The 25,986-nt window shown below is 46.4% G+C and overlaps 1 protein-coding gene across 6 annotated transcripts in view; it reads right to left on the reverse strand.

The window, feature by feature from the left end:
* Positions 1-221: 221 nt before the first annotated feature.
* Positions 222-25,986, reverse strand: part of mbnl3 (muscleblind-like splicing regulator 3) — a 41,524-nt gene continuing 15,759 nt past the window's right edge. Inside the window, exons 3-9 of one of the 6 annotated variants that reach the window (XM_084448314.1) lie at positions 17,850-18,014; positions 17,116-17,319; positions 16,468-16,707; positions 9,670-9,820; positions 7,310-7,345; positions 2,845-2,939; positions 222-358 (exon numbers count right to left, since the gene is read on the reverse strand). In XM_084448314.1, coding sequence (XP_084304440.1) covers positions 356-358; positions 2,845-2,939; positions 7,310-7,345; positions 9,670-9,820; positions 16,468-16,707; positions 17,116-17,319; positions 17,850-18,014 — 894 coding nt within the window. In that variant the 3' untranslated portion in view covers positions 222-355. Of the gene's footprint in view, positions 2,940-7,309; positions 7,346-9,669; positions 9,821-16,467; positions 16,708-17,115; positions 17,320-17,849; positions 18,015-25,986 lie in introns of all 6 variants that reach the window. The other 5 variants (XM_084448311.1, XM_084448315.1, XM_084448313.1 and 2 more) reach the window with 5 other exon arrangements.

The raw sequence follows: 25,986 nt of genomic DNA on the forward strand, positions 1-25,986 counted from the left end.
TGTAAACATCAACAGAGTTGATGTTTTTGATAACGTGAAAACCTCCTGAATGTGGTCACCACCACTTCTCACGGGGAGCACGCTGCAGGTTAGGCACGTCTGATGCATTCAGGTGGTTGGCTATGGTGTTTTTTTGGGGGTGGGGTCGGTCGGCGATGGGGTTGGGGTTCGGTGTAGGGGGTGGGGGGGGGCTGGCGTTGTCGATGGCGGGTGCTCTAACTGGGGTTTCGCGAGAGGCTTACTGGGTTCAGGGCCACAGGCGCCGCCACCAGCAGCTTGGGGATTGGACAGAAGTGGGTTTCCATGGGGATGCACTGGAGATCCATGGGGTCGGCGCTCAGAACCTCCGCTGGGTCTACTGGAAGAGAGGGGGCGGGGCAGGGAGAGGAATAATGAAACCCTTCCACTGAGAAGGATAGAAAACAGGTGGTAAAGGGTTAATTCATGACATTACAGGACAGGCAGTTTGATAAGGCTTTTGGATTTCATGTCAAAGTTATGAATGTGTGTAAGAATATTTTGCAGTTGACACAGATATACTTTGTTACAACCTTAAAGCAGATGGTGACAGATTTCCTGAACCATATCTACATACGGTATAGAACCTGAACCATATCTACATTATAGAACCTGAACCATATCTACATACTGTATAGAACCTGAACCATATCTACATACAGTATAGAACCTGAACCATATCTACATACTGTATAGAACCTGAACCATATCTACATACTGTATAGAACCTGAACCATATCTACAGTATAGAACCTGAACCATATCTACATACTATATAGAACCTGCACCATATCTACATACAGTATAGAACCTGAACCATATCTACAGTATAGAACCTGAACCATATCTACATACAGTATAGAACCTGAACCATATCTACATACTATATAGAACCTGCACCATATCTACATACAGTATAGAACCTGAACCATATCTACATACTGTATAGAACCTGAACCATATCTACATACTGTATAGAACCTGAACCATATCTACATACAGTATAGAACCTGAACCATATCTACATACTGTATAGAACCTGAACCACATCTACATACTGTATAGAACCTGAACCATATCTACATACTGTATAGAGTGCCTAAGCGGAAGCAGGAAGCGCTGTCCCATGGGACCTTATTTCTGAAAAAATATGTACACTAGTCAACGCCAAGAAACAAAAAAATTCTTGATCCGTTTGAATTGTGCCATAACCATAGACATATGATCTTTGTCAATTCGAAGTCGAGAAAGTTACAGTTTGTCGTAAAACTGTAAAGCAGTTATTCTAGAACGAGTTTAAAAGTATTAAAAAGGTGAAAATCACTATTAGTCTGGCCATGTTGAGAGCTGCTGCTATGCAAAAGGACAGTTCGTCAGTTCTGTAAAAGCTGGCATACAAGATCTGCTTTACAAGGTTTTGTTGAGTGTTAAACAAGTGTAATGTTGGCTAGCTAATGTGAATTAACAGAGATGAGTAAAAATTATGTTTGAAATTGACAAACATATGTGTATGGTCATGGCACAATTCAAAAGGGATTTGATTTGTCTCTCGCTATTGACTACCAATGATATTTTTTCCGATTTAAAGTAATACATAGCGTTTTCTCGGAACTGCGCCCCCACAGGCTCTGCGAGTAAGTGCACTGTCGTACTGTCGTAACGTTATTAGGACTCGCTCTCCTCTTCACTGTCATGGATAGATTAGATTAGATTAGTTTTATTGTCATTGCACATAAAATACAACAACATTTAGTTTGGCAGTTCGCTCAGATAGCAGCAACAACAATAGTAAAATCCATATGCATACGTAGCATTACGATAACCACAATAATTCAATCCAAACTATAACATGCGAGTCAAAAACTTTCATAGCTCAGCCGAACTAAACAATAACTGCAAATGAACACATAGCTAAAAAGACAGCTAGTAGCTAGCTAGCTAGCCAGCATTATTACTTACAAGTCAAGAAGGTGGCTGCAAAACTCTGCGTCTGTTTTGAAGCCGATTTCATCACGTAGCTCTCTCCAACGGATAAAAGCCTTACCAAGATTGACTCTGGTCTTATCCCTCGCTCTATCAGATTGTCTTTTTCTGGCTTCCTCCGTGATGTTTCGCTTCGGTTTTCTCACCTCCGCCATGATATCATTGAGCTAATAAACGCATGATATCCATAGACGCCTGAATAGTTAGCTACTACTACTACATTAATAGTTAGCTACTACTACTACATGCTGCGTCCTGGGGGTGCGAGTTTTAAAAGGTAATAAATGTTAATTGTATTATCTTTCCGAGTAGACTGTTTGGACGATTCAGCTTACTTTTAGTAAATCTAATTGGAGAATTAGCACCAGACATGTTTGTAAAGGTCCAAATATCGCGATGTATTGCTTTAAGGTCCAATGTGGGTCAGCACTTCCTGCTTCGGCTTACTTCCTGCTTCGACACTCTACACAAAGAAGAGCGTTTGGGGCAGAGGTCGCATCGTAGGCCTTTACTGAGTAAAAGGGTTAGACTGCTCTAGTATGATGAGGTGCTTTCTAGTTCCACACCACAGATATAATGTCCACACAGATCACAACAGTCGAGACAGAGACAGACAGAGTGACGCAGGGGACGGGACACTAGATACTAAAGAGCTGGTCTCTCTCCCGGTGCGAAGGTTGAAGCTCTCCTCACTTTCGTTACATTAAAAGTCACAGAGGAGTGGGATGTGTGAACATGTACAGTATGCATGGAGATATAGCAGGTGGGTTTTACAGTTAGGATCTATGGACATGTCCCTCCACAGGGCTGAAACCAAAGAGAGAACACAAAATGGAGGCAAACCTGATTGGAGGCGGCTGATTCTGCCAAAGGAACATTGGTGACTGGGGTCGAGGCCGAGGAAACAGTGGAGGTGGTGGCACCGTGCATCATGGGAACTTTTATTCAGGCGAGTCGGACGAGAGACAGAGAACGAGGGGATGGGTGGGGGGAGGGGGGATGTTATGGTTACCATGGCGAAATGTGGAGGAGGAGTAAGTAATGGCAACAAAGTCATGTGACATTGCCACCGGTGTGAGAGGGGTGGGGGGGTTCCAACAAGAATCAAGACACATGCGAATGAGATAAGAGAAAAATAATATCACATTACTATTCACATGTTACCAACATGTTCTAAAAAATATGGAGAAATGTGTAGTTTCCACAACTAATGGTTGTTGACAAAATATGGCAGTCATTTACAGTCATACAATCTAATCAGACTAAGGCATCTGATAATTGTATTCGGATGAGATGGGCGGGGCATGTGTGGGGGGGTGGAGCACATGAGTAAGAGAGGAAAGAAGAAAAACTAGTTCTGTAAAACCCAGACTCACACACACACATACACACTCACACACACACTCACGCACGCACACACACACACGAGGACAAGGACATTGACTATAAGACTGACATGTTTCCCTCATTTCTTTGTTACAACAGTCGTCACAATAACACAGGCGTTACAACATAGTCGTTACAATAACACAGTCGTTACAACAGTCGTTACAACACGGTCGTTACAATAACAGTCGTCACAACACAGTCATCCTCCTTCCCGTTGTTGGGGAAATGTAATTAGCAACGTTCCCCTGAAACATCTTATTATATCAGCATCATATTATCATCGTACAGGAAGTAGCTATGGATGAACAAAAAAAACACAGAGACAGGACAGGAAATGATTAAAACAGCTGTTGACACACACACACAAACACACACACACACAGAGACAGGGGCACCGGCAAGTATTTTGGCCCCCATGAAAAGATATGGCATTGGGCCCCACCAGTGGTGTAGTAATTTCCTGTATTTAGGAGGAGGAGCCAGAGAGGGAGAGAGGAGGAGGAGGAGCCAGAGAGAGAGGAGGAGGAGCCAGAGAGAGAGAGGAGGAGGAGCCAGAGAGAGGAGGAGGAGGAGCCAGAGAGAGAGGAGGAGGAGGAGGAGGAGCCAGAGAGAGAGGAGGAGGAAGAGCCAGAGAGAGAGAGGAGGAGCCAGAGAGAGAGGAGGAGGAGGAGCCAGAGAGAGAGTAAGAGAGAAGAATGGGTTTATGTCAGCAATCCTGACGCAGAAGTTATGAATAAATACTAGGGTGCGTGAATGTTTTTAATACCCTAACTGTCTGTCCATGTCCCGCAAATATGTTACAGTTGAATTGGCCTTATCTATGGAATACCTATGGAACGCTGTGCTCGCACTCTGCGCTCGAGGACGAATAGGATTGGTGAATGGAGGGACTTAATTTTGTCTCTTGGTAAAAGTTGATTGCGCTCTAAAATCATGTAAGAACTCGTTCTTTCCGGGAGCACAGACGTCCCCCTGAATGCATTTCATGGCTTTCGTGCACGGCAAAATTGAAAGGGTAAACTCCACTGATTTAATGAAAAGCATGATTTGCGTAATTAAAAAAAACTTGAAACGCAATGTAACAATAACTCTCTAATATCCCTGCATTGTCCCTATTAGAGAAAAGCAATCCTAGTTATCCAAGACTTAGGGGCGAATTCACTAAAGGATTGCGCAGCTTTTCCTGACGCAAAGCCTGTGCAAATAAGTCAAAAATTATGTTTGCTATTCACAAAGCCCTCGCAAAGGGTGAAATACGGTGTTAACTGCGTTGCGTTCGTCATTGCGTTGCTCTGCGCCGGTGTTATTAGCTCATATTTAAATTAGGTAATATGGGCGGAGAATGTTCCCCTTTCTATGCAAATGAACATTATTGCAAAACCCGCCCAATTCACAAACATCGGCGCAAATTGCCTCACGCAGTTAAAGTGAAATTAATACCGTTTTCAGAAACGTGGTGGTATTTAAGCGCAAGGGGTGTGTCGCGGTCAGCCTGTCCGCTGATCATGGCAGCAGTGATTGTTGCGAGGCGAAGGCATCGCAATGCCAGGCATGTTGTTCGTGAGAGAATATTTAGAAGAAGGTCACTTTTTGATTTAACACTAGAACCACCGCGGTAACTGTTTGGACACCAGAGCGCGCAGCTCTTCAGCCAACTGGAGGATGAAGTCGCGTCTGGGGAGGCTCAGTTGACTATGCGTCTCTCCACCCGTCCCCAGCGAGTCCAAGCTCCCACAATGAATATAATAGCCTACATAGCACGAAACTGTGCGTATAATAGTCTATACGCGAAACTGCGCATTCCCTATAGCTGTTCATTGAACGGCTGGGGGCCGATATAAATAAATAAATAAAAACATAGCCTACACAATATTTGTTTTATTTGAATGGTCTTGAAAATATTTTGCTTTTGTATCATAGGTGACGGCAGGTATCATCTTCAGCCATGGATGATGACTCCCGTGCGTAATCCTTCCAACGTTGGAGAGGCGGCGTACAACTGGGCTCACATCAGGACGCGCGGTGTGATTGAGTGCACATTTGGAATCCTGAAAAGCCGTTTAGATGCCTAGATCGTACCGGTGGGGCAATGTTATACACTCCCCCAAAAGTATGCCAGATCATCGTGCTGCAACTTGCATAACATAAAATGACAATTTTTCCTTTGTTCGTCTTTTTAAATCATTCCACCTCCGTTTGCAGTCTTCCGCGTTTACACACACAAATGGCACTGACTGATTGGGAAATTAAAAACCAAATATGATTTTTTGCTGCAGTCGTGATATTTTTTGCCGAAAGCTGTGAGACATGTTTTTGAACCTCGTCCGTGAGGCCTTCAAGTTCGCTGTCTGAAAATCGTATCTTTCTTTTTCTGTCTGCCATCGTCCAATGATATGCATACGAGTTGTATGCGCTGTATGCGCAGTATTTATAGTCATTTCCTATATCAGCAGCAAATTGCACTCAGCCGCAAACACCGAATGGGCGTGTTTGCGCTGGGATATTATTAGCGCAATATCTTTAGTGAATAGGTTTTTAAAACGGAGCACATAGCGGGCGCAACTGACGCGCAATATTATGGTGCAATTAGCGAGCGCAATTTGCTTTAGTGAATTCGCCCCTTAGTGTGCTAACTCTGGCCAAACACACGTGATCAAGGTAAACGTATGTCTTGATTCGCGCGTAGTTTTCGAGGTAGTTTCGAGGATTTCCGACCAGATGGGGCGCTGTCAGCTATGCGGAGTTGTATTGCAGTTGAAGAAGACTACCTCGAAAAATTATGACGATGCCACAAAAAACGGATAAAAAGATCACTTAATAGCGCCGAGCTTTCAAAACCCATCGTTTGTTAGAATAGGCGTTTCTGCTTTGGTGAGTGAAATGTTTATTTGACACTTTTAAAATATGAGCGCCAAGCGCCGCCAACTTGGCGACAATTTAAAAGTCAAAATTTCCTATGTTGGTAGAAAGGACTGTGGTAGCAGATGCTACGTCGTCAGCGCACTCACAGTTCCTGAGAAGGGCTATGGCGGGCTATGGCGGATGCTAGATGCTTTTTTTTCCTCTCTTACTCTGAAATGTAATTTAATGTAATGTATTGCTTTATAAATGTTCTTAGCCGGTAGACAAACATACTCCTGGAGCTTGCTCAATCGCCTTGTTGAGAGGGGTCAGGGAAGAATTTTTACAGCTCACTTATCTGGCCCCCGGGTGATTACTGTTTTTTTGCTTCCCTCTGGAATATGTAGAGGTGGATCGTATGCCCACCTCCCTGATTGATTGATTGATTGATTGATGAACCCTGGATGAATGTCTTCAAACTTGTGAGTAACCAACACCTAACACTGGCCCCACTCAGAGCTGTCTGAGATCACACACACACACACACACACACACACACACACACACACAGGCTTGCAAATGTGAACACAAACAAATACCCAAAGTTTAAAAAAAAAAGTTACAATCAGTTAGAAAAGAAGTCAGAAATGTCAGGGTGAAAAGCAGATGGACACACGGAGACAGACAGACAGACAGACAGACAGACAGACAGACAGGCAGACAGACAGAGAGACAGACAGACAGACAGACAGACTCAGACAGACAGAGAGACAGACAGACAGACAGACAGAGGGAGGACAGATGGACAAAAAGTCTGACCTCATGACCTCTTCTGTACAGTCGGGTTACCGATATCAGATCTTCTAGGGTCCTCTGTGTCTCGGCACTACAGAGCTACGTTTATCACCATCCAGCAGAGATCATATCAAATATATTCTTCACTTGTGCTGCGACTCTCCCTCTCTCCCCTCCCTCCTCTCTGTCTATGTCTACCCCCACACACACACACACACATGCCCTCCCCCCCCCCCACCCCCACACACCCCCCCAGCAGAGTTGAGAGAAGGAGCTGACCTACCCATGCCTCCCGATGGCGCCATGCACAGGACTGAGCCTGCCACAGCATGCAGAGGGACGAGGGGGGGCGGTGAGGGGGTGAGGGGGAGGGGGGTGGCGGGAGGTGGGGTTTGAGAGCGGAGGGGAGAGGAGGGGGAACAGGGACAGGAGGAGAGGGAGGGAGGAGGGGGTGAGTGACAACAGGACAAGACAAAACAACATCCAGGTTAGTGCGAGCGACAAGAACAGGGTGAGCCACATTCAAGGCTGTTATCACTAGGGATGGGCACGAGTACCCGAGTACTCGTTGTTGACGTCAGTACTCGAGTAACCATGGCGAGTAATTGTTTCACTATGAAAAAAAAAAAGCTTCGTTATTCATGCACCTGCGCACTGTGTTTTTGGCTACCTGCGTGAGGCTACTCACATCAGTCGCAACATGTCTGCTGCTCGTAAAAGTACAGTCTGGAAATACTTTGAGAAAGAAGGGGAAAACAGTGTGCAGTGCAAAATCTGCAATGTGAAACTTGCTTATCATAAGCAAACCAGCTCAATGCTCAACCACATGCGGTTAAAGCACAACGAAACAATGAATTAGACGACTGGACAACGACCCCGAATCACATCATTTGCTAGCCCGGCTAGCTCACGACGATGCGACGACAAACGAACGGAAAAGATAAGTTAAAGAACACAGTATGTCCGCTGTGACGTTTGTTCTTTAATAAATGCAATTGGATTTAATGGCTTAAATTGTTGGTTGTTTATTCATATGCAAATTCGCTATAACGAAATACGTCGGGATAATTTCTAAACAGTCGGGCACGTTTACTTAATCGGGCACATAGCCTACTGTAGGCCTACATCGATGGCCATGGACCTATCAGATTTATTTTTACGGTAGATTACAGAACAGCGAGTACTCGAGTACTCGTTCATTATGAATATAGAGTACTCGAGTATTACAATAACTGAAAATGCCCATCCCTAGTCATCACAGCCTGGTACACAGCAGAGACACGCTGACGGCCTGGGGACGTGAACGCACACACAGCCACCCCCCCTTCCCCTCCAACACACACACACACACACACACACACACACACACACACACACACACACACACACACACACACACACACACACACACACACACACACACACACACACACACACAGGACAGTGGAGGGCACAAGATGCAGTCCGACAGAGAGAGAGGTTCTGCGTAGCCACGGCTGCTTGAGGCCTTCATTCCGTGAGCTGGCTGTCGCTAACGTCTGGATAGGTACGTACTACAACGTGATTGGCCAGTGTGTGCCGTACGTGTGCACCTGCCTGTGGGAGGAGCTGGGGGCGAGGGGGAGGGGGGTGGAAGCGTGTCGTCGTGTCACACTGTGACCGGAACATTCTCTCAATGCTACAGAAGCGGCAGAAGCGTGAGGGCGCTCGACACTTAGCAGCGCCTGGCGAGAGGCGGCGGCGTGGGAGGGTTTATGTGTGACGAGGCCACGGGGGAGGGGGGGGGGGGGGGGGGGTGCGGGGGAGGGGGTCAGTCAAGAGTGGAGCAAATGCACAAAGGACAGAAAAGGAGTGGGAGAGAGAGAAAGAAAGAAAAAATGAGATAGAACGAAAGAAAAAAAGAAAGAAAGAAAGAAAGGAGAGAAAGAAAGAAGAAGAGAAAGAAAGAAAGAAACAGTGGGAGTAGGAAGGAAGAAAAGAATAGTCATTAGCCCTATCCAACACAGCAGGAGCATGCTCTTGACATTCCTTCACAAGGAACGCTCTCTCTATCTCTCTCTCTCTATCTCTCTCTCTATCTCTCTCTCTCTCTTTCTCTCTCTCTCTCCCATTATGTTTGCATGTATGTCTTCTGTTGCAACTATTCAGTCGTACATCAGCCCCCCAAACTGAACTGAGCCAGCTCTGCACGTAGCAGTGCTCCTAAACAACGTTTCTACGTGGCTTCTTGCTGCTGATTCCCCAGGCCAGGCCGCCTGTGTGTTTGTGCGCGGTTTAGGGTTAAAGAGTGCTGACTCGCTGTGGTTTAGGGTTAAAGAGTGCTGACTCGCTGTGGTTTAGGGTTAAAGAGTGCTGACTCGCTGTGGTTTAGGGTTAAAGAGTGCTGACTCGCTGTGGTTTAGGGTTAAAGAGTGCTGACTCGCTGTGGAACCTCCCGTTAAATGTCCTGCTCTATCCCAGTGTTGAGGTCTGAGACCAGGGACAGTTCTGTGGGGGGGGAGGGGGGGGGGTGGTTCACCAACCGTCACATATAGTACAGTCCCCCGAAAATATCTGACTGCTTACCCAACCCCCTGTCACTGCCGCCCCCCCCCCAAAAAAAGCCACCTGGCCCTGCCCCACCCACCGCCCCCACGGACTCACCGGTGGGGATGAAAGCGTGCTGCTGCAGCTGCATGTTGGCCAGGGCCTGCTGGTAGTGGAACATGCTGGGGTTGAACATGGCCGCCGCTCCGTTGCTCTTCTCCAGGATCGGCCTCTTTGGTAGCGACTGCATGGCTCCGGGAGGCAGGGCCTGTGGGGGGGGGGGGGTGAGGAAGTCTGTTACTTAAGTGTTCTAGCAAACGCTTGGCTTCTTCTTAAAAGGCTTCTTATAACAGCTTTACAGCAAGTGCTAAAGACTCTCCTGAACCACTCAGGCAGTATGGAACACTTTGGCTGCTTCCGTTCATCGCCACAAGAGGGCGCTGCGGTACTTGAGACCAGCAGCCCAGCGTAAGGCCTCCACGTAGCGACATGGACCGGCCAGGGTTCCATTTTCTACTGGAAACCACGCTGTGCCATCTGACTGGAGCGCCAGAGGCGGATCGGACGGCCGTTTACGTTTACGACGGGATAAAAAAGACGCCGTAAAAAAGGTGAAAGGTCAAAGATGCCACGTCACAGGACTGCACGTCTGGCTTCAGGGGACCAACGGGCCAGGGGCGGGGCTGGGCGGCCAGCGCGTGACCACAGCCAACCAATCGGGATCACAACACACAGATAGAAGGCCAGCAGAGACTGGGGCGAGGTCATAGAGAGGGGCATGACGGTGAAATGTGTTAATGTAAAAAAACAGGGAAGAGTTTATGAAAGCGACGAAGAACAAAAAGGAGAACAAAAACACAAAAAAGACCAACGTAAAACATGACGATGAGAAGCTTTTAAAATCTGAGACTGAGACTGAAAAAAAAGTGAAACCAAAGCAAAACGCAAAAGCTCCGCCTGAGAAAACCATTGGGCGTGGAGCGTCATCATCCGTCTCCATCCCTCCGTCTCCAGTCCCTCCATCTCCATCCCTCCGTCTCCATCCCTCCATCCCTCCGTCTCCATCCCTCCGTCTCCAGTCCCTCCATCCCTCCGTCTCCATCCCTCCATCTCCATCCCTCCATCTCCATCCCTCCATCCCTCCGTCTCCATCCCTCCGTCTCCATCCCTCCATCTCCATCCCTCCATCTCCATCCCTCCATCCCTCCGTCTCCAGTCCTTCCCTCTCTCTGTATCTGCAGTGCAGATGTCGCCTCTTTCACATCAGAGAGAACACAGACAGAACGGCCGGTTCCACGCTCACGAGGAGGGACAGGACGTGCCAGAATGTTCTCTGATGTCTCGACTGATGCATAATGTTTAAGTTGGCGCTGCCGTCCAATCAGATCTCACTTGTGCCTGTTTTAACATGCAGTGTTCGAAGGGGCACAGAAGCCATAAATCAACCCTGGAAAAAAAAGAGAAAAAATTCCTACACACACGCGCGCGCGCATACACACACACACACACGCAGTGTGCACTCCCTAGGAATACACAAGCAGTCCCAGCTTATTAAAATAGCCAAAACCTCAGTCCCACAGTATCGTAATGATGCAAGACACGTGTCTCCACTGTAAGCTGCAGATTGAGGAGGTTGTGGTGCTAGTGGATAGGGCGATGGTGCGCCTGTTTGGCTCCATCAGTGTTATGCACCAACGGACCAACACTAATTCCTAGTATGTAAAAACAACCTGGCAAATAAAACTGATTCTGATTCTGATAAATTCAATGCAAAATCATTAAAACCAGACCAATGATGAAAAAAAACGCAGCTAATAATTAATTAATTTGAGACATTAGAGAGTAACATAACTGGCTGGAGAACTATTAGTACATAAGTCAATAAACCCAACATGAGTCAATAAACATTAGCAACACTAGCTATTACAGTAGCTGCTGTTAGCTTAGCTTGGCATAACAGGGTATCAGACAAGATGACACACCCCTGTTTGTTCCTCCTACTCCTCCCTGTGTTTTCTGCTTTGTAGCTAGTTCTATTAGGGTCGGCCACTCCCTGCTAACCCAGCCACTCCGTCGCCCAGGGCCACGCCTACTATCCACCAAACCCAGAAGCCGTCCCTGGTGGGGATTGCTGCATTATCCATCGCGGCAGAATCACTTGATATTCAAAGCATTTAAACAACTACAATCAAGTACTGTACATTTGTTTTCAAACTGTCCCTTCATTCAGAAAATTATTTTTTAAGTGCTATTATGGTCTAGCCTGACACCCCTATTATGGTCTGGCCTGACACTCCTATTATGGTCTGGCCTGACACTCCTATTATGGTCTGGCCTGACACTCCTATTATGGTCTGGCCTGACACTCCTATTATGGTCTGGCCTGACACTCCTATTATGGTCTGACCTGAGACTGAATTGCCATTTTGTTTCGCTTCATACCATACCACAGCACATTTAAAAACAACAAAGTTGACCAAAGTGCTGTACAAGTCAAACAACTATAACACACAAAGAGCACATAGTAAAACATACGCAGTATGTCACATGAAAAAGGACAAGTCTCTTAGGCCATGTCAGGAAAACGCCAAAGAATTTAAGTGTGTTTTGAGGCGTGATTTAAACACCTGAAGAGTGGGGGCCTGTCTAACATGCATGGGCAGCTCGTTGCAGAGCTTAGGGGCGGCCACTGCGAAAGCCCGATCCCCCCTGAGCTTCAGCCTGGATTTGGGGACAACCAGGAGAAGCTGATCAGAGGACCTGAGGGACCTTGAAGGAGTTCCAGCAGTTCTGAGAGTTCATCATTCAGTCTGAACAGGCTCCCATTGCAGTACAAAAACAAAACACATTAAAGCTGCTTCGCAGCGATGAGGCGGGGCCAGGCAATTTCCGACAAGTTTAGGAGCAATAAGCGAGAGAATAGGACAACAAGAAAGTTGACATTCCAATGTTCATTTTGTACATTCGTATCGTAAAACATTTGTAAAACATTTTGATGCGTTGTAAGCTCGATTTTGATAATTCAACAATGGTCAATGAGTTTGTGAATTACAGTCTGAAGATCCAGTGTAGCAAGTTTGGTGTTAATTGATTGAAAAATGTTGGATGAGATATGTTTATTAATTTTTACAGGTTTTGTTTGCTTTTCTTCATAATTGAACATTAACTTCAGCAGCTGTGTACTCAGTCAGTTGCCAATCAATCGATTTAGTCATTGTAATCCTCGGCGGGGGTTGGGTAGGGTTGCCAACAGCGATGTCTCCGATTCGTGGAGCTTGTGTTGGATTATGGGTAACGTAGTTTTCTCTGTATGAAGTGTTGGTTTCAGAGGACAGAATTAAACATATTTTAAAAAATTCAATTTTTGAGATAAAATTCTAAAAAAAAATCATACTACATCTTGGATATGTGGCTAATGTTGTCACTTTTTATGAGGATGATCAGACATTGATTTGGCGAGAATTAATAGTAACTATATACAGAACTGTTAACAGTAAAACTTTTTGATGTGCTGTGGGCTCAATTTTTCATATTTCAAAAATCTGTGAGGATCGTTTGGTAATGACAGTCTGAAGATACAGTAGATCAATTTTGGTGTCAATTGAACTAAAAATGTGGGAGTAGATAGGTTTGATAGGTTTTAGTTTATGAAGAAATCAGAGTGATGGACTTCAAAATTCCTGCAAGGTCAAAGCGTATGAAAGTTTTGTCTCACTTGGGCCTACATTCACGTGGTGGTTTTACAGTGATAGCACCTATGGCTGATTTGTTATGATTTTTTTAAGTTTTAAACTTTAGACTGTTGCTGTAGCGCCACCTTCAGGTTTATTGACCTACAATGCAGGTTGAGGACTTTGGGTATACTACTGGAGCTATGTGCAAATCTTGGTGATTTTTTGTCCACGGGAAGTTAGACTTCAGTGGAAGATGGAGAATAATAATAATAATCAAAATTCCTGCAAGGTCAGAGTGTATGAAAGTTTTGTCTCACTTGGGCCTACATTCACGTGGTGGTTTTACTGTGATGGCACCTATGGCTGATTTGTTATGATTTTTTAAAGTTTTAAACTTTAGACTGTTGCTGTAGCGCCACCTTCAGCTTTATTGACCTACAATGCAGGTTGAGGACTTTGGGTTTAGTACTGGAGCTATGTGCACATTTTTGTGATTTTTTGTCCACAGGAAGTTAGACTTCAGTGGAAGATGGAGAATAATAATAATAAGTAAAACATTTTAATGCATTGTAAGCTCAATTTTGATAATTCAATAATCTGGTCAATGAGTTTGTGAATGACAGTTTGAAGATCCAGTGTAGCAACTTTAGTATTAATTGATTGAAAAATGTGGGTTACAGGTTTTGTTAGCTTTTTTTTTTCATAATTGAACATTAACTTCAGCAGCTGTGTACTCAGTCAGTTGCCAATCAATCAATTTAGTCATTGTAATCCTCGGCGGGGGTTGGGTAGGGTTGCCAACAGCGATGTCTCAGATTCGTGGAGCTTGCGTTGGATTGTTGGTAATGTAGTTTTCTCTGTATGAAGTGTTGGTTTCAGAGGACAGAATTAAACATATTTTTAAAAATTCAATTTTTGAGATAAAATTCTGAAAAAAATCATACTACATCTTGGATATGTGGCCAATGTTGTCACTCTTTATGAGGATGATCAGACATTGATTTGGCGAGAATTAATAGGAACTATACAGAACTGTTAACAGTAAAACTTTTTGAAGTGCTGTGGGTTCTATTTTTCATATTTCAAAAATCTGTGAGGATCGTTTGGTAAGGACAGTCTGAAGATACAGTAGATCGATTTTGGTGTCAATTGAACAAAAAATGTGGGAGGAGATAGGTTTGATAGGTTTTACAGTTTATGAAGAAATCAGAGTGATGGACTTCAAAATTCCTGCAAGGTCAAAGCGTATGAAAGTTTTGTCTCACTTGGGACTACATTCACGTGGTGGTTTTACAGTGATAGCACCTATGGCTGATTTGTTATGATTTTTTTTAAGTTTTAAACTTTAGACTGTTGCTGTAGCGCCACCTTCAGGTTTATTGACCTACAATGCAGGTTGAGGACTTTGGGTATACTACTGGAGCTATGTGCAAATCTTGGTGATTTTTTGTCCACGGGAAGTTAGACTTCAGTGGAAGATGGAGAATAATAATAATAATCAAGATTCCTGCAAGGTCAGAGTGTATGAAAGTTTTGTCTCACTTGGGCCTACATTCACGTGGTGGTTTTACTGTGATGGCACCTATGGCTGATTTGTTATGATTTTTTAAAGTTTTAAACTTTAGACTTTTGCTGTAGCGCCACCTTGAGGTTTATTGATCTACAATGCAGGTTGAGGACTTTGGGTTTAGTACTGGAGCTATGTGCACATTTTTGTGATTTTTTGTCCACAGGAAGTTAGACTTCAGTGGAAGATGGAGAATAATAATAATAAGTAAAACATTTTAATGCATTGTAAGCTCAATTTTGATAATTCAATAATCTGGTCAATGAGTTTGTGAATGACAGTTTGAAGATCCAGTGTAGCAACTTTAGTATTAATTGATTGAAAAATGTGTGTTACAGGTTTTGTTAGCTTTTTTTTTTCATAATTGAACATTAACTTCAGCAGCTGTGTACTCAGTCAGTTGCCAATCAATCAATTTAGTCATTGTAGTCCTCGGCGGGGGTTGGGTAGGGTTGCCAACAGCGATGTCTCAGATTCGTGGAGCTTGCGTTGGATTGTGGGTAATGTAGTTTTCTCTGTATGAAGTGTTGGTTTCAGAGGACAGAATTAAACATATTTTTAAAAATTCAATTTTTGAGATAAAATTCTGAAAGAAATCATACTACATCTTGGATATGTGGCCAATGTTGTCACTCTTTATGAGGATGATCAGACATTGATTTGGCGAGAATTAATAGGAACTATACAGAACTGTTAACAGTAAAACTTTTTGAAGTGCTGTGGGCTCTATTTTTCATATTTCAAAAATCTGTGAGGATCGTTTGGTAAGGACAGTCTGAAGATACAGTAGATCGATTTTGGTGTCAATTGAACAAAAAATGTGGGAGGAGATAGGTTTGATAGGTTTTACAGTTTATGAAGAAATCAGAGTGATGGACTTCAAAATTCCTGCAAGGTCAAAGCGTATGAAAGTTTTGTCTCACTTGGGACTACATTCACGTGGTGGTTTTACAGTGATAGCACCTATGGCTGATTTGTTATGATTTTTTTTATGTTTTAAACTTTAGACTGTTGCTGTAGCGCCACCTTCAGGTTTATTGACCTACAATGCAGGTTGAGGACTTTGGGTATAGGACTGGAGCTTTGTGCAAATTTTGGCGATTTTTTGTCCACGGGAAGTTAGACTTCAGTGGAAGATGGAGAATAATAATAATAATAATAATATAGGCAAATACAATAGGGTTCCGGCAGCTACGCTGCCTGGCCCCTAATGACACTGATTGGCCTGTTTGGAATTCCAACCGAGAAATCCCTCTGGGAGAGAGCTTTTCCTGACCCTGAATCGCTTTTCAAAAATGAAAGTGGGCGTGCGATTCAGGGGCTGGAGCCAGGCTAGGTATGGTGTATATCTGGAGTCAGGCTAGGTGTGGTGTATATCTGGAGTCAGGCTAGGTGTGGTGTATATCTGGAGCCAGGCTAGGTATGGTGTATATCTGGAGTCAGGCTAGGTATGGTGTATATCTGGAGTCAGGCTAGGTATGGTGTATATCTGGAGTCAGGCTAGGTGTGGTGTATATCTGGAGCCAGGCTAGGTGTGGTGTATATCTGGAGTCAGGCTAGGTGTGGTGTATATCTGGAGTCAGGCTAGGTGGCGTATATCTGGAGTCAGGCTAGGTGTGGTGTATATCTGGAGCCAGGCTAGGTGTGGTGTATATCTGGAGCCAGGCATCTCACCATGCTGGCGGCGGCGTTGTTCTGGCTGGCCTGGTGCTGCGCGGCCTTGATCCTGGCCTGCAGGTGGGCGGGCGGGTGGAAGTACTTGCACTTGTCGCGGCTGCAGCGGCCCTTGATGTAGTCCATGCAGACGATGACGGAGTTCTCGCTGCCGTCCACCATGGCGGCCTCCAGGGGGTGGGCGTACCGGCAGTCGCTCTCACCTCGCGTGCAGTTGCCCCGCTGGAACTCGCGACACACCTGGACGCCACCGGAGAGGACGGCAGGTTGAGACTGGGCGACGGCAAGCCAGACAGCACGCCGACCACGCAGACAGCACACAGACAGCCAGACGTGTGAGGTGCCTGCACACTGCCCCCAACTGACGCCAAACAAACCAACACCAACGACTGGTGTGCCTGTTGGCATTGGTTGGATGGGTTTCTGTTGTTTTTTTAATACATTCTAAACAACAGCCAACTTAAGATTGTTGGGAGTCAGTTGGTGTTGGTTAGGGGCAGTGTGAAAGCTCCTTCACACACACACACACACACACACACACACACACACACACACACACACACACACACACACACACACACACACACACACACACACACACACACACACACAAAGGCAGGCTATACGGTATACCGTAAACACACACACCTCCAGCTTGTCCGTGCGCATGTGTTTCTGTGCGGAGCTGCCGTTGCCCATGGCGGCCATGCCGGTGGGGCTGCCGGGGACCAGCAGTGGTCCGCTGGGCAGTAGCTCTGGCATCAGGCCCATGCCTGGACCCATGTGGCTCAGGTAGGGGCTGAACGCCATGCTGGGACTGGTGGCTAGAGACTGAGTCAGCGGGAACGTGGTCTGAGAGAGAGAGATGAATAAACATCACTTTCACAGCACAGATGCACTTGCAGAACACACCCTACTGTTCAAAATGTGAAGTCAGAAGAACCGCGGCTAGGAATAGGGTTAGCGTAGGGTTAGGGTTAGCATAGGGCTAGGGTTAGCTTAGGGCTAGGGTTAGCTTAGGGCTAGGGTTAGTGTAGGGCTAGGGTTAGCATAGGGTTAGGGTTAGCTTAGGGCTAGGGTTAGTGTAGGGCTAGGGTTGGCGTAGGGCTTGCGTTAGCTTAGGGCTAGGGTTAGTGTAGGTTAGTGTAGGGATAGGGTTAGCGTAGGGCTAAGGCTAGCGCAGGGTTAACGTAGGGCTAGGGTTAGCGTAGGGCTAAGGCTAGCGTAGGGTTAACGTAGGGATAGGGTTAGCGTAGGGCTAAGGCTAGCATAGGGTTAGCATAGGGCTAGGGTTAGATTAGGGCTAGCGTATGTTAGCATAGGGCTAGGGTTAGCGTAGGGCTAGGGCTAGTGTAGAGCTAGGGCTAGGGTTGGCTGCTCACTATGGGCTGCAGCTGGGCCCCTGGCAGCATGAACTGCATCTGTTGAGCCAACATGGCCGCCGCCGTTTTCTGCTGGATCAGGTTGTTCCTGCCGTTGATCTCCAGCTGCGTCTTCAGGTGCGCCGGGGGATGCAGGTACTTACAGTTGTCCCGTGTGCAGCGCCCCTGTAGAGACGGAGGAGAAGAGATGGGGGGTGGGGGTAGTAGAGAGAGAGAGATAGAAGAGAGAGAGAGAGAGAGAGAGAGAGAGAGAGAGAGAGAGAGAGAGAGAGAGAGGAGGAGGGGTTCAGTATTGGTGCAACAGGGTGATATATTGCATCAGCTCTTAGTTAGTAGATCCAGGAGAGATGAACCAGGGTGACAGGGAGATGAGTTATGTGATTGGGTGGATAAATCAAACTGGAGATCCTGACAGGAGCTCCTAAAGGCTGTATTACCCATACCCCCCTCCCATCCCAACACTAGAGGTAATTTCGCTATCTCTACATGAGGGTTCACAGTACTGCATTATTCACCTAAACTACAACACATCTCTGTCTGTATGTGGCATGATTATCTTCAGAACCCGTCACTGTGTGAAGCTGAAAGGCACGGCAGGTGTGTCGCTCAGGACCGAAGGAAGTGCGGTGTCCCGTATGACGTCGTTTGGATGAGTGCTTCTATTGAATTACACTGTGCCAGTAAAAAGTAGTTCTGCCCGCGCAGAACGATACGTTCATGGTTCCCATAAACCAAGGTGCACCTTACATGATACCAGGAGCTAGCTACAGATAGCCTGGCATTAGGATTCTAGCTTATTGTAGAAAGGTCAAACTACCTCACAGACCGAATATGTTTGATAAACATTAACCGAATGTTATAGTTGTGTGTTTGTCCTTCCACTGTATAATAAACAGGATTTAGAGGGAAGTTGGAAGCAAGGCTAGCTAGTTAGGTACAGAGCTCCAAGATAGGGCTATGCTACCCTGCTACAGAGCCAAAGCACCATCCACCATCATAGAACCACATGTATGCAGGTCTTCATGAATAAGCCTAGCTGTTACGTACATCCAATCCTAGTCTAGGTACGATTTCAAATCCCGTATTTTGTTTATAAACGTTTATTAATGGTCTGTAGTAATGCCAGCAACCCCTACTAGCAGCTGTGGTGCTACTCAGACCCATGAGGACACGGGTGTTTTGACCTCTCGCTACAACGGAGAGGATTTTGAGGCTGCTTTCTGCCCGGGATTGTAGATCTTTCAGAACTGAACCGTTTGAGCCCAATCTGAACAGGCCAAGAGAGAGACGGGGCCCGGGACGACGGCCAGATGGTGACGCAGAACCAAGGAAGACGGCTGGTCGGGTCAGGGGCACCTCTCTTTCTGGTCTCACCTGTCGGTATGTAATTATGCCTGGTGGTGGTTTAGAAGGTCTCACAGCGTTCCATTGAAAGGTGGAGCAGAAACAGCCGGAGGACCTGCCGGACGCAGAGTGCGGTTATACAGCACTAGCCGTTTACAGCTGGGTTTAGGTGACTGCAGGCTATGATGCATTGTGGTGCTAGCAATTAGATGAGTTCTCATGTCTGACTCTCTCAAGTCTCTTAAAGATGCCATGCCATCAAAATGCACTTTCATCTATAGGCAGCTGCATACAGTAGGAAAAAAAGTACACTTGCATCTCAGAATTGATATTTTATCCGTGCATCTCAGCCCATTGCTAAGCGTTAGCTTATTAGTGTAACAGAACCTTTCTCCTGCTGGGAAACCATCAAAAGAATTGGGGAAGGTGTCTGGATGATCCGTATTTCTGTTGTCTATGGACACCTGACACTGTTGTCACTTTCCGCTGAAAAAGATCTTTACTGTGTGCTTGGTGCATATTGCTACTGTGATACCTGTGCTTTGATTCTGTGTGTTTTAGTGTATATTGTTATTCTATGACCTGTGTTTTGTCCATGGGTGAGTATGTCTTCCTTTTCTTTACTCTGCTGACTTGTCTGTTCCAGTGCATATTCCTCTTATCACCTGTGCGTCTCTGTCCATGCGTTACCATGTTCTCTATGTCTGCATTGTGTCGATGTGCTAAAAGTGTGTCTAGCGTGGTTTTAGATTTTACTGTTTTATGTGTTAAGGACTACAGATGGAATGTAGCTTTTAGCTAAATCTGGTGCGCCCATCTTTTTTTTTCTTGCAAACATTTAATGTATGTGCACATTGTCCTATTAAATAAACTTAAACTAAACTAAACTGAGTTTATCTGCTTAAAAGACATTTGTTTTATTTAATGCATTTAAAACTGCACTGGTAGATATGAATAACATCAGATACAATAGGGTGTAGTGATAAGATAGATAAGATACTTTATTGAGGGGGAAATTTGGCAGAAATTGCAGAAAAAATGGAAGGTTTTAGTGGTGACTAACGTGGGTATACTGTAATGCCTAAATTGCAGAAATGTTAGTTTGACATTAGTGGTAGTGGATCAAGAGCTGTACACCCTCCACTACACCACTGAATACATCACCCTTCGCCTACTGCACTAGATCATTGGTTACAACAATAATCTGCCAACTACAGTCACATATAGTGGATATATTTTATATTTTAAGATTCTTAAAATCTGATGATTCTTCATTTAAATATGCCACACTGGGAGCATCAAGCACACTGTATCTGAATAAAAAAAAGTAATTACATCATCATCAAGTAATACATCATTTGAAGTTCTCTGAAGCTCTATTGCTCGACCGACTGTACAACCACATTCTCTGGTAGCAATTATGATGTTTATAGCTAAGCCTCGTTATTTCATGAAAAATCAAGTGTCTATGAAAATAAGGCTGTTCTGGTACAGGGTTTCTGCAGGCTGACAGACAGAGACACAGACAGACAGACACAGGCAGACAGAGACACAGACAGACAGAGACACAGACAGACAGACAGAGACACAGACAGACAGACACAGGCAGACAGACAGAGACACAGACAGACAGACACAGGCAGACAGACAGACAGAGACACAGACAGACAGAGACACAGCCAGACAGACAGAGACACAGAGAGCCAGGGCCGTGGTTCTGCCAGGCCTGGGTATTAGCGGTGTGCTAGCACAGTGCTGTCTGAGGGACCCCGTGGACAGAGGACAAACCCAGGCTATAGAGAACCCATGCTTCCCTCTCACCCAGACCTCACTAACCATCACCCTCCTCCCGTCAGCTACCAGTCCCCCGAGCACGCCGCTCTCCACAGAGCAGCTAAAGCAAACATCTCAGGAGGGCGGGACTGACTGAGGTGTGTGTGCAGCGGTCACGGTGTATAGCAATCAGGAAGGAGAGACCAGATAGCTAACACACAGTGTGACCTTATGATACCTCAGATGGGAAGAAGTAGAGAGAGAGAGAGAGAGAGAGAACGAGAGAAAAAGAGAGAGAGAGAGATAGACAGTGAGAGAGATAGAGACAGTGAGAGAAAGAGAGACAGAGACAGACAGAGACAGTGAGAGATATAAGGAGAGAGAGACAGAGAGAGAAAGAGAGACAGTGACACAGAGAGAGACAGAGAGAGAGATAAAGAGATAGAAAGAGAGACAGCGACACAGAAAGACAGAGAGAGACAGAGACAGTGAGAGAGAAAAAGAGAGACAGAGAGAGAAAGAGACAGCGACAGAGAAAAAGAGAGACAGAGAGAGAGACACACAGAGAGACAGACAGAGAGAGAGACAGAGAGAGAGAGAGAGACAGACAGAGAGAGAGAGACAGAGAGAGGGGGGGGGGGGGGCAGTGTACACAGCCACAGTAACTGCCAGGACAGTTAGAAACAAATGCGCCATACCAGAAATACTGGCTGAACACGTGCCTCTACATGTAGACTCAAGTGCACCGTGCTCATTGCTAAGCGCTTCTACATGAAGCCTGGGATATTGGGTAGATACGTCCCTACCAGCGCCTACCAGCAAACACATGGCCTGACACAGCCTTGCACAGCATACTCTGACCTCTCCTCCGCAGAAAATCACTCTCTCATCAAGATCATAGCTTAGCTAACGTAATGCACAAGGTACCCATGTATAAGATAGTTCTCGCCTGTGCTGGCTGGCTCTGCACACGTAGTGTCTGCCCCCGAGCCAGCTGACGGTAATAATTCCCTCTTAACAACTTCAGAAAATTCTAATTTTAGCTCCTTTTTACAGAACCTTAATCTAACTCTATCCGTTCAATTAATTGTTTTTCACGTTTTTCTCTAATCGTCCTCTAAGGCAATGTCCTCTGTCCCTGTCTGAATGGCAGGCTCTGTAATGGCAGGCTGTGTGTGTGTGTGTGTGTGTGTGTGTATGGGGCTGCAGAAGACAACAGGAACACTGCAGGTGCTGCTAGCAGAGACAGAGGAACTGCAGTCTCCATTAAACCCCTGGGTTGCCAGCAGCTGTTCCACCCTGCAGACGGGCCGTTAACCCCCTTAAGGAGCGCCAATAACCCCCCCCCAGCCTGCCACCCACACACACCACCACCTTCTTCCCTACGTCCAGCCTGAGTGTGTGCCCGTGTGTGTGTGTGTGTGTTTATATCCCGGTAACAGAGGGGGTACAGAGGACACACGATGGGTTAACGAGGCGAGGCGGTGACGTCGGCGAGCGGTGGCGGCGAGCGTGATGGTGATGGATGGCGTCACGCTGTGATGAGGTCACAGGGAGGACGTCTCACCGCAAAAGTGCTGAGCAGCCAGCTAGCCCGAGGCAGGACGAGAGGCCTCCGCTGAGGGAGAGGAGGAGGAGGAGGAGGAGGAGCAGTAGGAAAGCTGCAGTATTTATAGCAGCTATCTACAGCACTATAGCAGGACCCCAGGGGGCTCATATTCACATAACCTCACATCTCAGATGCATCTCAGAAAATATGAATATGAATGAATGTGAAAAAGTCCATTATTTTACGTCATTTAATTAAAACAGTGAAACTTTCATAGTCAATTACAAATCATTCATTTGATCTGGCTCCAAGAGACTGTGCAACTACAGTATAATCCGAATGGCCTATCAAAATACCGGTAGGCCGGAAAAAAAAATTTCAATCTTAATTTGCTTCGCTTAAATTATTGGGATGTTTTACCATCTTTAACAACAATAATATCCAATATCCAAAAGGCTAAACAATAATAGGTCAACCAAACAAGATTATCCTGTTTGCCCCTATCACTATTGTTTAAAGTCTACAGGGCCACAGACATAGGCTGTATTGTTTCGAAGGGCTATTGTTGAAAAGGCGTAAATAACTTGTCATGTATATTTTGGTATTTTCGAGGGCTAGGCCTACATTGTTAAAAAAAAGCATAAGTAAAGTAAGGGCAAAGGTTGTTAAGAGACCTGAAATGTAGGCCCTAAATAAAGCATTGTTGAAAAGAACTTGATGTCTTTCTTCTTATTTTGGCAGGCTAAAGAGAAAAATTACATTCTACATTTAGAGTCTATGAAAGTGTCGAGTGCATATAATGATGACAGTGTCCTGATGAAAGTGTTGACTGGATGTAATGATGACAGTGTCCTGATGAAAGTGTTGACTGCATGTAATGATGACAGTGTCCTGATGAAAGTGTTGACTGGATGTAATGATGACAGTGTCCTGATGATGCAGTACACTCTCTCTCTGCTGTCTCATCCTAACCGTTTCCCATCGCATTCAGTGCGCATCGAAGTATTTGACACTTGACTCGAAATCGCCCTGAGTGATTTTTCGACGAGCTGGGGTCCCACGGGCCCGCCACACTCTGACAAACATCCCTACGTACAGTACAGCCCCGTCACACACACACACACACACACACACACCAAACAGAGAGAGGAGAGAGAGAGGAGAACGCAGGGAGCCAGGGTTGCATCAGGAGCCCGTGTGTGTTTAGGGACGGGCGGTATAGCGCGTCGGGAGTCTCCTCAGTCGAGGCATGGATGGCAAACCGACCAATCAGGGTCCAGAGGAGAACCCACTAAGGACACATCAGCACTATAAATAATAATCCTAATGATGTAACTTGTACCTGCTGTACGGTAGAACACCATGTTAACATAAACAGGCGCCCGGCAGCTCTGGATGGCTGGAGCTACATTAAGATTCTCTACCAAGAGTGAAGAGAGATGAACAGAAATGTGAGACATGCAGAAGGAGAGAGAGAGAGGGAGAGAGAGAGAGAGAGAGAGAGAGTGAGAGAGAGAGGGAGAGAGAGTGAGAGAAAGGGAGAGAGAGAGAGAGAGAACAAGTGGAGAGTGGGAGAGGCAAATGAAAAGTCATGTCAAGTAGAATATATTGGGTCAGGAATCTCCTGTTCGTAGCCATGGCAACACACTAAGCAACAGAGAGGAAGTCCCTCCCAGTACAGTAGAGAGAGAGAGAGAGAGAGGGGAGAGAGGGAGAGAGAGACAGTAAGGAGACAATAGAGAGAGAGAAGGAGAGAGAGAGAAATTTAACAACACAAGGACGGCTACCGGTCTGCATTAGCGAAGCACCGTGCTGAACATATCCAACCAGCACGGCACGCGCTTGACTAATAACAACTGCAGACACAGAGACCCATCCGTCTGAACAGAACCTCACCCTGCTTCCTCCGTGCATGGAGAACCTCACCCTGCTGCTCAATGGATGGAGAACCTCACCCTGCTGCTCAATGGATGGAGAACCTCACTCTGCTGCTCGATGGATGGAGAACCTCACCCTGCTGCTCGATGGATGGAGAACCTCACCCTGCTGCTCAATGGATGGAGAACCTCACTCTGCTGCTCGATGGATGGAGAACCTCACCCTGCTGCTCGATGGATGGAGAACCTCACCCTGCTGCTCAATGGATGGAGAACCTCACCCTGCTGCTCGATGGATGGAGAACCTCACTCTGCTGCTCGATGGATGGAGAACCTCACCCTGCTGTTCGGGCTCCTCCGCATGCGATGCCATTATGTTACCCAGAGGAGCTCTGGCTGTCGTTGCCATACACACAGGGTACATTCAATCTGCTGTCGTTGCCATGCACACAGGGTACATTCAATCTGCTGTCGTTGCCATACACACAGGGTACATTCAATCTGCTGTCGTTGCCATTCACACAGGGTACATTCAATCTGCTGTCGTTGCCATTCACACAGGGTACATTCAATCTGCTGTCGTTGCCATACACACAGGGTACATTCAATATGCTGTCGTCGCCATACACACAGGGTACATTCAATCTGCTGTCGTTGCCATGCACACAGGGTACATTCAATCTGCTGTCGTTGCCATGCACACAGGGTACATTCAATCTTCTGTCGTTGCCATGCACACAGGGTACATTCAATCGTCTGAATCTCAGAGTGGGGCAGGGCAGGACAGCTGAGTGGCTGCTGTTCACATCGTCCTTTCAGACAGACTGGTCTGGTTAGCCAGGTAGAGAGAGGCTGTGTGTCGCCCTGCCTCCCCTCCCCCAACATGGCCCCCTGGTCTGGTCAGACAGACAGGCAGATGGACCGCAGGCTAGCAGGCAGACAGACAAGAAGGTAGACAGACACACAGACAGACACCCACACAGGCAGACAGAAAGACAGGCAGGCAGATATACAGGCAGACATATAAGCGGACAGGCAGACAGGCAGACAGACAGACAGGCAGGCAGACAGGCGGACAGAAACACAGACAGGTAGACAGACAGACAGGCAGGCAGACAGGTGGACAGGCAGACAGTCAAACAGACAGGCAGACAGACAGATAGACAAGCAGACAGACAGATAGACGGACAGGGAGGCATGAGGGCAGACAGGTTGAGAAGCAGGGAGGGAGATGCCAGATATGGAGGGGGACAGTGAGGGGGGAGGCCATTAGGAGATAAAATCCATAGATTAGCAGAGGACTGGAGGATGAGAGGAGAGATGGGGGAGGAGGAGAGATGGGAGAGGATGGGAGGATGAGAGGAGAGATGGGGGAGGAGGAGAGATGGGGGAGGATGGGAGGATGAGAGGAGAGATGGGGGAGGAGGAGAGATGGGGGAGGATGGGAGGATGAGAGGAGAGATGGGGGAGGAGGAGAGATGGGGCAGGATGGGAGGATGAGAGGAGAGATGGGGGAGGAGGAGAGATGGGGCAGGATGGGAGGATGAGAGGAGAGATGGGGGAGGATGGGAGGATGAGAGGAGAGATGGGGGAG

This window comes from Borostomias antarcticus (genome assembly GCF_949987555.1).
Source record: "Borostomias antarcticus genome assembly, chromosome: 14".
NCBI classification, from domain to species: Eukaryota; Metazoa; Chordata; class Actinopteri; order Stomiiformes; family Stomiidae; genus Borostomias; species Borostomias antarcticus.